The 12,581-nt window shown below is 43.8% G+C and overlaps 1 protein-coding gene across 4 annotated transcripts in view; it reads right to left on the reverse strand.

Moving 5' to 3' along the window:
- The window catches only part of agrn (agrin), a 349,702-nt gene that overhangs the window by 14,221 nt on the left and 322,900 nt on the right, over positions 1-12,581 (reverse strand). For 2 of the 4 annotated variants that reach the window (XM_074642837.1, XM_074642839.1), the window contains 5 exons: positions 12,265-12,376; positions 6,384-6,500; positions 3,829-4,012; positions 3,020-3,107; positions 1,613-1,636 (listed from right to left, as the gene is read on the reverse strand). In XM_074642837.1, coding sequence (XP_074498938.1) covers positions 1,613-1,636; positions 3,020-3,107; positions 3,829-4,012; positions 6,384-6,500; positions 12,265-12,376 — 525 coding nt within the window. The remainder of the gene's footprint in view (positions 1-1,612; positions 1,637-3,019; positions 3,108-3,828; positions 4,013-6,383; positions 6,501-12,264; positions 12,377-12,581) is intronic. The other 2 variants (XM_074642838.1, XM_074642840.1) reach the window with 1 other exon arrangement.

The raw sequence follows: 12,581 nt of genomic DNA on the forward strand, positions 1-12,581 counted from the left end.
GCGCTGCCTAGTTTGACCGTTTGATCAGAGTTAGCGAGTGATCGACAGCTGCTCAGAGACGGCAAGGCTTCAGCTCGGCTCTGATTGGTTGTTTTCCACCGCTCTGTGAAATCTTGCAGATGCCATTATGAGCACCGGAGGACACATGATTTTTTTTTCAGATTACCTGTCTCATGCACTACTCTCAGGAAATAGTGACCGTTTTATAAAAATAACTTTATTTAATCCCATTTGCGCCTACTCAGCTTTAAGTACCATCATGGTCAGTGTCCACACAGGTACAAAAGGCTACTTTAAGTCAGCGTCCTCCTCTATATTTATGGAGCGGCACGCCACAGTGCGGCGGCAATTGCTTTCTGTCTAGCGATGGGAGCCGTGAATGAGAAAAATTGGGCAATTGTCAAAAAATGGGGTCAAGCGCCATATCAGTTGCGAGTCGTGGCCAGATATGATTTGTCACTGAAATAATGGGGCTTGAGCAAATCGATCTGATATGGGCAGAGAGGTGAAGGAGGAGTGATCGGAGGGGGCTGCAAATAGAAACAGCAACATTAACCCAAGGTTGACAATTTGGCCTCGACCCAGCTCTTAATGGCCTCTCTAGAAATGTGTTTTTTTTTAATTTCCTTTACCAAATCAAATCTGGGTCAATTGATCGCCTTAGGTGTGCCGTTCTGGTTTGCTTAGATTCACGTTTGTCGTGGCTCTTAGTAAATGTGACATCCATTAAACTTTTGACAGTCTGGCTCCAAGGACCACTGTCCCCTCCTGCTAAGTGAGATTGATGCCCATGGCTACACACTGTGGAGAGATCTCAATTGGAGGTCTAATCTACAAAGGGAGACAAATCTGTGATTAACATGTCAGTGCCTCTCTGTACGGCCCAACACCGTAATTATTCACAATTACAGTTAGGGATCTGGCAAAAAACAAGATGACAGAAGCCCTGGCGTGGATTGGAACTCTGGGGCTGAATCCAGTCGGCTTGATTTGAGCTGCTCCGTCGCTTTGTGGGATTGTTTTTAAAAAGGAGGTTACTTACCGAGCTAATGAGCTGAAAGAAAAAAAAAACCCTAATAACTAAGTCATGACCGAGGGCTTTCCCGAACACAAACTCTACAGGCACCAGAAACTAGGTTAAGGGGTATTTAGTATATCCTCCTCTTGCAGTGTTCAAAAGGGCTCTCGTTCATTTCCCAACATAACGGATTCAGCGTAAAGTGCGCGGCAATTCATTTTGTTTATGAACGAGTTACAACCATGCATAAAATAATGCACATTCTCAGTACGGCAATTCATTTTCTGAGGGGGTTGAGCACAATGCTTATCATGCACACATTCATGCTTCCCTTCGCACTGGAGAAAAAAAAAAGGAAAAGCGAGGATCTAATGACGCTGCGAAATGTGTTTAAAATAATGGAATCCGTCAAATTAAATCATGGGCATGGAGATCGAATGTAAAAATCGGACTTAAACAGTAAAGAAATGATGACTGGAATGTTCTTTAATCTCTTCAATTGGGTTAACTATCAAAAATGGCTTTTATTTGAGTTGCTGTTAGTTGGGCTTGATTGGAAGCTGGGCAAACACCCAGTCATAAAGTACTACTTACTCTGGGATCTCATTGGTCAGTTGGCTTGAGTGGAAAGGAAAGACAGTGAAGGACATTTATATGAGACAAAACACGTGTGTGGACAACGACAAAGGGAGGTCAGACTGAAGGACAGGACAAAGGTCACACAACTGGAACGCTGATAGCAAAGACACACATAACGACACACACACACGCATAATCCGACAGCCAGCTGTTTGTGTGGGCGTGAGCTGTGCGTCCCCGTCGGTTAGTGTGATGATCTGCAGGCTGTGGCCCCGCTTTCACACCTGAGTGTTTTGTGTGAAGAGCCGTGAGACGGAGACATAGAGCCGTATGCTCCGTGTCTTTCCAGGTTCGTCACATAAACATTTTTGTTTATGCCAACCTGGAGGCGCTCTCTTGCCAACCTCTTAGATGGATGGAAGAGTAAAACTGTCTCATCAGCTGCCTAAAGGGACAGGATTTCCATTTTACACTTAGCTTTTTCCCTTTACAAGGTGTTCAAAATGGCAGGCGACGTGTCTTTGGATGCCGAACACACGTTCAAGATAGAATAAACTAATTTTTATAATGAAGTTTGGGAACAAAGACCACGCCTCATATAGATCCCGTTTACGCAGCAAAAGTATCCCTCGACCCTCATCCTTTCGTTCCTCATCCCTCGACCCTTATCCCCTCATCCCTTCATTCCCTCATCCTTCGACCCTCATCCCTTTGTCCCCTGATCCCTTCATCCCCTCATCCTTCGACCATCATCCCTTCGTCCCCTCATCCCTCAACCTTCATCCCATTGTCCCCTCAACCCTCATCCTTCCGTCCCCTCATCCCTCGACCCTCATCCCCTCATCCCTTCATCCCCTCATCCTTCGACCCTCATCCCTTCGTCCCCTCAACCCTCATCCCCTCATCCCTTCGTCCCTCAACCCTCATCCTTCCGTCCCCTCATCCCTTCGTCCCTCGACCCTCATCCTCCTTCCTAACCCATTCCTCCTACATCACCATCGCTCCCCTACATCTTCAGTATGTAATAAACTATTCCAAACCCATCCCATTATCGGCGTGGTCTCTGTTAGTGAAAAAGTTGAATCATGCATGTGTGCTTATTGTCCGGGAGACCGCAGAGCGAACTGAGCGCGCTCAGGGCAACACTGTGATTGTTAACCGTCTCGCTAATTAATGAAATCCTGTCAAAAGCGGAAGCAAGACTTCCATGGACGGGGGGGCGGGGGAAGTGGGGGTGAGCTATTAGCCAAGCGCCTAGTTCACCCTGGAGCCTTAGCACTGATGATATCATCAGCACTGTCATCGCGGCTTACCAAGGGAGGAGATGGATAGGCGGAGGGGTTATTTGGCTAATAGCTATTACAGGGGAGATGCTGGATGGAGCTGAATAGATGAGGATGTTCCCCTTGTCCTCTTCCTTACCTCTTTGTAACAGCGTTGTGGTACTCGATGAACGTCCGCCCGTCAAAGGCAATGGCCTCGGTCTCCCCGGCAGACTTCTCGTAGATGGCTGTGAAGGAGGGGGGGGAAAGGGAATTGTTTAGAGGATGAGATCACACCAATCAATAAGACAGAGAGTTCAGCTATCAGAGCTGAAGGCAATGGAGTGTGAGCGGCAAATGGGACGTGGTGGAGGGGGGTGTTGGTGCGTTTTGTAGTTTTAATTAACGTGAAAGGGACAGCGGGCCACACGCACAAGGTTAATGGCGAAGGCAGTGACTGAGTGCGTAGGACAGATTGGGCCGGAGTGACTATATACGTCCTGCAGGGTGACGTGGAGATGATGAAAGAGATGTGCAACTCTTGAGAAGAGCATTTCATGAATATTCAATCGGCACGTTTCATCATTTTCATAACTGCCGCTTTAGTTTGAAATCAATACATAATAACCCCTAATATAAAAGAGACATCACATGTCTCATATCCACTTTTACTACTATCGCCTAGACAGAACAAAATGGAAACAAAAAGTAGTAATTCACCTTCCATTAAGGCAAGCCGAGAACAAGCTGTGTTACATGAAGTATCGTTGATTTCAGACCCACTCATACTACGCTTCAGCCGCAGCCAAAATGCTTTTAGAGTAAAAACCAAATAATGTTGAAGGAGGAAATAGAACAATTTGTACAATTATTCACTACAATTTCATAACTGTAATGTAAAGTGATTTTAAGCCAGCAAGCATTGCTAGTCATTGGCTTACAAATAGACCGATGGCCAGAGATACTCACTGTTCTGACAGCGTCCACCTGAGAATCCATTGAGGCAAACGCACTCGTAGGTGTCCAGCATGGGGTTGCAGCGGCCGCCGTTGTGACAGGGCTCCTGGGAACACGGGTGGTCCTGGAACATGGCTATGTCTCTGGAGCGCTGGGCGTTTTCCTCTCTGAGGATGGGGGTGCCCATCAGAATGATCTGGGAACAGGAAACACAGGGTTAAAGGGGCACTCTGGTGGCTCTTCCCATACTTTAGGTTAAAGGTCAGCTTACTAATCATGTTAAAAGGGACTGTTTGTAACTTCTTACACGTATAAATCAGCGCGGGTCGGTGTCCCATACGCGCTCACGTGTGGCTACACTGTTCAGACTCAGACTCCAACACAAACTACACGGAAGCACCAAAACCGCAAAGTTGTATCTAGTGAAGCCCGTCTGTTAAACAGTGTTGGCCGCGGTCGGAGGACGCGGGGGAGAAACGTTATCGTCTCCGACCAAACCTCCGGTGTCTCCCCTGTTCCCTCCGGCCGCGGTCGGGAGGCTGAGGCAGGAAAAGCCAACACTAGGATCAGCATTGATTCATGGAGAGACCTTCGTCTGGTCAGCTAACATTACTGCCAAGCAGCTGAAATATAGAGTGATATTGTGGTTTTAGCTGACGTGTGTCGCCTCACTGTTTTGATCGATGCTCGTTCATGTCTATGTAGAGCGAGCACAAGCGTGAGCAACAGGACGCTGACTTTCATTGACTTAACGGCCACAGGTGTCGCTGTCAACAAGCAATTTCTGATTCTTACAAAGAGTCCCTTTAAGTTAAACTCTGTGAAAACAGTTGTTGAATGTCTTCTGTGGCTCTGGAGGAGTTTTTTCACGTCTGAGAAAATAACCCTGATCATGCAGTCAGGGTAATCCTGACAGTAAATATATACCACATACTCCAGTAAGGCTAACATTACAGTTGTAGATCAGACATTAAGTCCCTAGAAGCTCAATTTGCATGACTAGTTTTAAAATACAGGCTAGGTTTTTCTATTTCTACGTTTTGGAACCAACCTGCCTGCAAGCTTAGATACTGGAGCTAAATCAGTATAATCTCATAAATCACACACAGACCTGTGTTTATGCAATACTCTTGATATAAATTGTTTTGAACCTTTCTTTGGAGGGTTACCTTTATGATTCTTGTCTTGCTTTTAAATATCTTACCTCTGTTTCATTCCTTTTGTTGTCAAATGTATCTGATTAAATAATTTTCCTCTCCTTAGCGAGATTCTCATCTGTTAGCACTCCTGGTTGTTGTCCAAAAGAAAGCATTAAAGGTCCCATATCATACTAATTTTCAGGTTCATACATGTATTTTGTGTTTCTAATAGAACATGTTTACATGCTGTAATGTTAAAAAAACACATTATTTTCCTCATACCGTCTCTCTGAATGTACCTGCATTCACCCTCTGTCTGAAACACTCGGAATTGCAACAGAATTGCGTTGCTAAGCAACGGCTTGGGTCCATGTTTACTTTCTGTCAGCTGATGTTATTCACATACACTGCAACAGGAAATAAACTTTGACACATTTAGAATGTTTACGTTAAAAACCGTGTGATGGTATACATATTGTATATTTGTGACATCACAAATGGACAGAAATCCTAACGGCTTGTTTCAAACACGCAATTTCTGAATACGGGCTGTGTGTATTTCTCCGTATATTGAGAGTTTTGATCATTTACCAGTATTTTAATAGCGCTTAAATCTGCTTTATAATATAAAAGACATGAAAATCTCACTTTTTACAATATGGGACCTTTAAGTTATGGAGAATTGTGTTTTCTGCTGAATGATCACTAAGCCTAATTATCGCAACATAAAAAAACAACTTTGTACAGTGACTGTAGATTGTTTTAACATGTTCTTCCTCTAAACATGAACTGTTACCACGCAGGAAAATGTTTCAGGAATTAGGTGTTGATACAACACACACACACACACACACACACACACATTAAACAGCACATCAGACTGAGAATACACACCATCTTCCTCATAATTAGCTATTCCGCAAAGGACGACTAAGACAAACGCCACATTTAGCTTTTTGATTTGCTCGAAACTGTCAAGGGAAAGTTTGCCGAGGAGTACTAATGACAAGTTTGCACAAACAGTAGCATCCTGCCTTTGTTCTATACTGGGTTATTTTTGGCGCTCAGAGATGAGCCTTTTTTTGCTGGAAAGTGGAGAAAAAAAAATAAAAAAACTGGAGGGCTGTCAGGGAAAGATCTGAGAATAGTGAAAGGGAAGGGACTTCATAAATGTGCATTCTATTATTAGTGCATGCTAATCCAAATGAGCAGAGCTACTGCCCGTCACAGTGTGAGTTTATAATGGAAAATTACTAATATGGGGGTCTGGAGTGTGACAGCTGGACAGCTAATAACTGCTACTGAGGGCACAAGGGCCCGAGTCATTAAATAACATATATATATATATATATATATATTAGTAGAATCCACAAGCGGAGCTAATCACACAACACTCCCTTTAAGAAATAGAGGCTTGTCAACACTTACCTTTTGGATTGTTCCCTTGAAGCCATCCGTGAGCGCAGCCACTCTTGCCAGTCGGCTGTAATCGGGAGCTCCGCCGACAAAAAGAGACTCTTTCAGGTTAAGATCTACGTGCAGGTTCTGATGAGACAGGACACAAAGAGGTATGGTGAGCTAGAGCCATGCAAACTTCAGAAAAAAAAACAACTACACACATATCTTTAAAAACTCCAATTTAATCTCCTCCATACCCCGTCTCCTATTCCTCTCAGGGGTTCTCCATTCAGGACGTAATGGTTTATGGTTTTTCTTTAGTGAGTGGAGTTATGTGTTTGTGTCCAGGGAGCATGAAATAAGTTGTATCCTTTTAGTCGAGATATAAAGAGTGAGATTCATAAACCACATTTGCAGACGTGTCACAGTCGTATAGATGGTCCCATTAAAAAAAAAAAAAAAAGGAGTTATCCATATTGTAGCCGGCAGACGCTTTAACTGCACTTCCTCTCCTTCTTTCCGCGTCAATACACTTGATACATTACAACATAATTGATTTCTATGTCTCTCAGAGAGAGTGGTCAATTATCCTCTATCTGTGAGACATAAAAAGAGACTACAAAGGGGAAATCAGGAGCAGGCTGGACTTGAGATACGGATGCTTCTCAACAGACATCTCTAATGAATGGCTGATCATAAGCACCGACCTTTCAAACAGTTGAGTGTGGAGACACATTAATTGCAATTCATTTGCGCGGCGTGCGGCTATGAAATTCGATTCCTTCCACCAAACCTTTGGGGACAATTGCTTTGCATTAGCAAAGGTGCCGCTTCTCTTCTTTTTTTGCGAGGAGGAGCCGGCCCACTTCAGGAGGAAGGAATTAATGATCTTTATTTTATGTAGAGCAGTAATTGCCAGAGGGGTAAAGTGGAGTTAATTGCTGGAAAAATGATGGAAGGGGCCAAATAAACAGGCTTTGTGAAGGCAAGCTGGCACCGGCTCAGCTTTTATTTAGGATGGGATTTGGAGAGCAGGAGGCAGCGGTGCTTGGCTGGAGCCCGGGGCTGTGTCGCCGCACCTTGAGCCGCTTCCAACAGAGACAGGGAGGGCACCTCGGCCAGAGCTGCGGGACCCAGACGAGGCTGGTGCCTCTAGGCTAAGCCAAAAGTTGTCACCGATTGCAGAGCAGAATTGGCTACCTCAGGCTCTTTGTGCTACCTTACTGCTCTGCAACACTCAATAACTCTGCAGGTAAAGGTTACAAATCCATATTGAACCTGTTCCCCTGGACTTTTTGATCTTGTCTGAGACCTTTATAATGTGGTACTCTAGAATATGAGCACACACCACCCGTGTGAAAGTTACTTTTCAATGACTCTAAAGTGAGATTTCATGCAATGAAATGTTTTCTCATACAGGTACTAATCTGGCCCAGTTGCACAGCAGTTTGTGAAATAGTCACAAAATGTAATGTATTCATTAGTGTACATAGACACGAATTTCAATTTTTTTTTCGTGATGCACAAAATCAATTTGTATGTAATCCACATAATTGTGAACCGGGAAGTATAAAGAGCAACGAACGCTGTGTAGGAAGGAGGTCGGGGTGGATGGGTGGGTCAAGAAACACAGGACTTTCGCCCAGTAGACTGGTGTCTGTGTCCTGTGTGAAACCAGAAGTTGAGTTGATTTATTTGTCACATAACTTCCATACTTCACTTACAGCACTTCTGGAGCTATTTTAACCCAAACCACAATCTTTTCCTAGAACTATCAAAGTAGTTTTTTTCACGTGACATCCGTACTTAAGTTACGCCACTTCCGATGTTATTTTAACCCAAACCGCAAACTTTTCCTAAACCTAACTAAGTAGTTTGTTGTCTAAGCCTAACCAAGTCGATCTATTCCTAAAAAACAGGACCTTCAGGAGACTAGCTAACTAAGTAGTTTTTTTCACGTAACATCCATACTTAAGTTACCTCATTTCTGGTGTTATTTTAACCCAAAACGCAATCTTTTACTAAACATAACTAAGTAGTTTGTTGCCTAAACCTAACCAAGTTGATCTATTCCTAAAAAACACAGGACTGTCGTCTCCGGAGGCTAGCTAACTAAGTCGTTTTTGTCACGTAACTTCCATACTTAAGTTACGCTAATTGCGGTGTCATTTTAACCCAAACTGTGATCTTTCCTTAAGCTAACGAATTTGTTTTTGTCACGTAACTACCATACTTAAGTTACGCCACTTCCTGTGTTATTTTTTTACACCGATCTTTTGCTCAAGCTAACAAAGTAGTTTTTGTCATCTAAACTCCGTTCTTAAGTTACGCCACTTAACCCAACCCGCAATTTTTTCCTTAAGCTTACTAAGAAATTTTTGTCACGTAATGTCCATACTTAAGTTACAGCACTTCAAGAGTTATTTTTAACCTAAACCGCGGACTTTTCCTAAACCTAACTAAGTAGTTTTTGTCACGTAACTTCCGTACTTAAGTCACAGCGCTTCTGGAGTTATTTTAACCCAAACCACGATGTTTTCCTCAAACTAAGTCAGTTTTGTAACGTAACTTCCGCAATTAAGTTACGCCACTTTCTGTGTTATTTTAAACCTAACCGCGATCTTTTCCAAATCCTAAGTAGTTTTGTTGCCTAAGCCTAACCAAGTCAATCTTTTCCTAAACCTAACTGGGTAGTTTTATTTTGAAAAGACTGGAGTGGAAATTGTCACGTGGGTCACGTGTTGCTGGATATTCGTAGTTGAAAGTCGTGCTGAGGGTCACGAAAAAAGGGAAATTTGTGTCTATACACATGAATCAAATAGATTCAATTTCATGACTATTTCACAAACTGCCATGAGACTGTGTTGCAGCTTCTGCACCTGGTGAGAGAGGACAGCTGGTTCTGTGGAGTGATTCTTGCTCAGTGATGTTCAGTGAGTGGTGTTTGTGTTGTTACGGGAGAGTGAGCAAGTGAGTGAAAGAGTGAGCGACTTTATGATATGATGAAGGATTGTTCCTGTTTGCAGAAGAAGAAGAAGAAGAAGAAGAAGTGAGAGCAGATGACAAAAGAACAGCTCGGCTTGGCTTGGCACCTCGCCGTCTCCTACGGTATATTTCCCTCCCCTTCGCTCGCCTTCCCCGTCTTTCTGCTCTCACTTTTTCGACAGCCACGCGGCACTGGCGTGATATCCACGCCTACGCTAGACTAATGAAGACGTCTCTTTGTTGCTAAAAACAATGGCCGTCACAAAGATGGCTGTCTTCTTTGCTTCTTCCCTCCCACCTTCGCGCCCCCCTCCCACCCCCACAGCAGATGGACTGAGGTGAAAGCCAAACCGCGTTCTTTAAGAGTATCTCTACTTCAGCGCTGTGTGTGTGTGTGTGTGTGTGTGTGTGTGTGTGTGTGTATATATGGGCTTATGAAATGGCAAAGTTTTCCTAACAGAACGGGCACCTTTAAAGCACCCGCAGCTCTGCAGAATACCGGATTTTCTCTACACTGTTGTTTCATGAAGAGATGGGGGTGAGAGGACATAGTGAGGGACTCAAATGAAACATGGACTAAGGTGTGACCGGAACTTGTCTCATTACCTTGCGTGATTTCTTATTTCCAGACAGCACATCATAGAGAAGGAAAGAAAATAGGGAGGAAGAGAGTTATTAGGGGAAGACTAGTAGGTGTGTGTGTGTGTGAGAGGCATGCAGAGCTACAGTAGAGCAAGCAAGTGCAATAGCCCACAAAACACACACACACTCACATATACTCTCCCACATACACACTGGGCACATATAGGAGCATTACACATAGCTGCAGTGTAGCACAGACAAGTGAGATTAAATAAGAATTAGGGCTGTCAATCCATGAAAATATTTAATTGCGACTAATCGCACATTTTTTATCTGTTCTAAATGTAACTTAAAGGTAGATTTGTAAAGTATTTAATACTCTTATGAACATGGGAGTGGGTAAATATATTGCTTTTTGCAAATGTATGTATATATTGATTATTGGAAATCAATTTACAATACAAAACAATGAAAAATATTGTCCAGAAACCCTCACAGGTACTGCATTTAACAGAAAACAATATGCTGAAATCATAACATGGCAGACTCAAGCCCAACAGGCAACAACAGCTGTCAGTGTGTCAGTGTGCTGACTTGACTATGACTTGCCCCAAACTGCATGTGATTATCATAAAGTGGGCAAGTCTGTAAAGGGGAGACTCGTGGGTACCCATAGAACCTACCCATTCACATATCTTGAGGTCAGAGGTCAAAGGACCTCTTTGAAAATGGCCATGCCAGTTTTTCTTTGCCAAAATTTCACACTAGTATGACATGGTTGGTACCAGTGGAGTCCTTAGTTTTTTTAGTTTCATACGATACCAGTATCTTAAAACTGACTGCTACAGTTGAATGTTATTATCGCGTTAACTTTGACAGCCCTAAAATCAATATCTTAGATATGTGAAAGATTTCTTTGCACATGCACCTTCACATACCGCACATACAACCCCGAAGCTGTGTGAGAAGTGTGAGTTTACACTTTAAGAGAGTGAATACAAACAAGAGAGCGAGTCAAAGAAAAGGCCGTGCGTGAAGCAGATGGTGCCATTAAGAAGAGATGAAAAGAAAAAAAACGAAAAAAAAACTTCATGGATGAGAGAGTGTGAGCGGTGCCACTTCACCCAACCTCATTTACAGACTGCTGCCACTGAATGAGAGGGGACGTTGGTTTTCATTCCTCCCGTCCGTACCTGTGTGTGCCTTTGAAAGTATGCACTTCATCACGCTGGCAGCCCGAGAACGTCTTTGATATGATGAACGCTCCCAGCGTGCAATATGTATCCATACGTGTGCCTGTGTGTGACCACCTTTGATATGATATTGGCTTCTCTAAGCAAAGCGTACTATAACCCCCCCACCTCCTGCTTCTTAAAGCAAGAGGAGGAGAGAATTAGCTGAGAGCTACACTGGATGCATCGAGCTCCATAACTAGTCTCAGCTCATCTCTTGCATCCCCACAACCCCCCCCCCCCCCATCTGCGCTTTTCCCCTTGCTCTCCTCTTTTAATAAGATTTTCTGCCTCTGTTGCCGGAGTAAAACACAATTACCATACAGACGACGGGAGCCAGTGGGGGGGAAGGACAGAGCACTGACAGAGAAAAGAAGAGGGTGATGCGTCTTCGAGGAAGGCGAGTTGACAGAGTGCATGTCCATAATCACAAATTACACTGTTTAATATAATTGGATGACTTACAGGCTTATCAAACTATTAGATCGCCTTCATTTGGAAGCGTGTACCTGCTTTATTGGTCTAGACGCGAGGCTGAGGAGTTTCATTACGCTCTCCTCTCCTCTCTCGCTGCTGCTACTGTATCTCCTTTATCTGCCTCCACCTCCCCAGACACCATCTCAAAAGGCTGAATTCATAAAATCGACTGTATACCGGCAGTAAAAGCAGCTTTTGCTTTCTACATGCAACGGCGAGTTTTATCTGCGGTACGTCAGCAAAGCTGAAAGGCAGAGAGAGGATTTTTTTTTTTGTGGAATTACAGGACGTCCAAAATTAAGACAGCTTGTCAAACTGGCCCCTCTGCATCTGGAGTTCTCCCTCTTACCTTGACGGTATGTTTTCAGCAAATCAAGCTGGCAGAACCGCACGGTGTGAAGCGGTGTGGGAAACCTTAGCAAAATGGGGGGAGGGGGGGAGTTTGCTGATTCAACTGTGCCTGAAGCAGCAAGATGAACCGCTTCTACAAGGGGCAAAATAAAGGAGCACCAAAGCCCGAGGTTGTAGCGATGATGTAATAGCACGCAGATGATCAAACAAACACAGTATGTATGGCACAAGCAATCAGCCCATGATAACCATTAGCAGGAGCTCGTTAGCTGGCTCTTTCTTACCGGCGCCTCCCCTCGGACAGCGTCCTTCTTGTTCACCATGATCTCTCCTTTGCGGTTGGAGCGCTCCAGGTTGATGGTGTTCCACACGTTCAGCTGGATCGGATCCTTGCTCCTGAATCCCACACACAAGCAGACACTCAGGTGAAACATCTACTAGGAAGCAAAGTCTCATTAAAAACACATTGCTGTGTTCAGTATGTCCTTTATTAACCCAGTGATTGTCAAAGTGGGGTCCGTGGCAATCTGTCCATGAAATCATTTACTATGAATTATAAAAATTGTGCTGTATCATTAAAAAGTGCATATCTACAGATGGG

This window comes from Sebastes fasciatus, chromosome 8 (genome assembly GCF_043250625.1).
Source record: "Sebastes fasciatus isolate fSebFas1 chromosome 8, fSebFas1.pri, whole genome shotgun sequence".
NCBI classification, from domain to species: Eukaryota; Metazoa; Chordata; class Actinopteri; order Perciformes; family Sebastidae; genus Sebastes; species Sebastes fasciatus.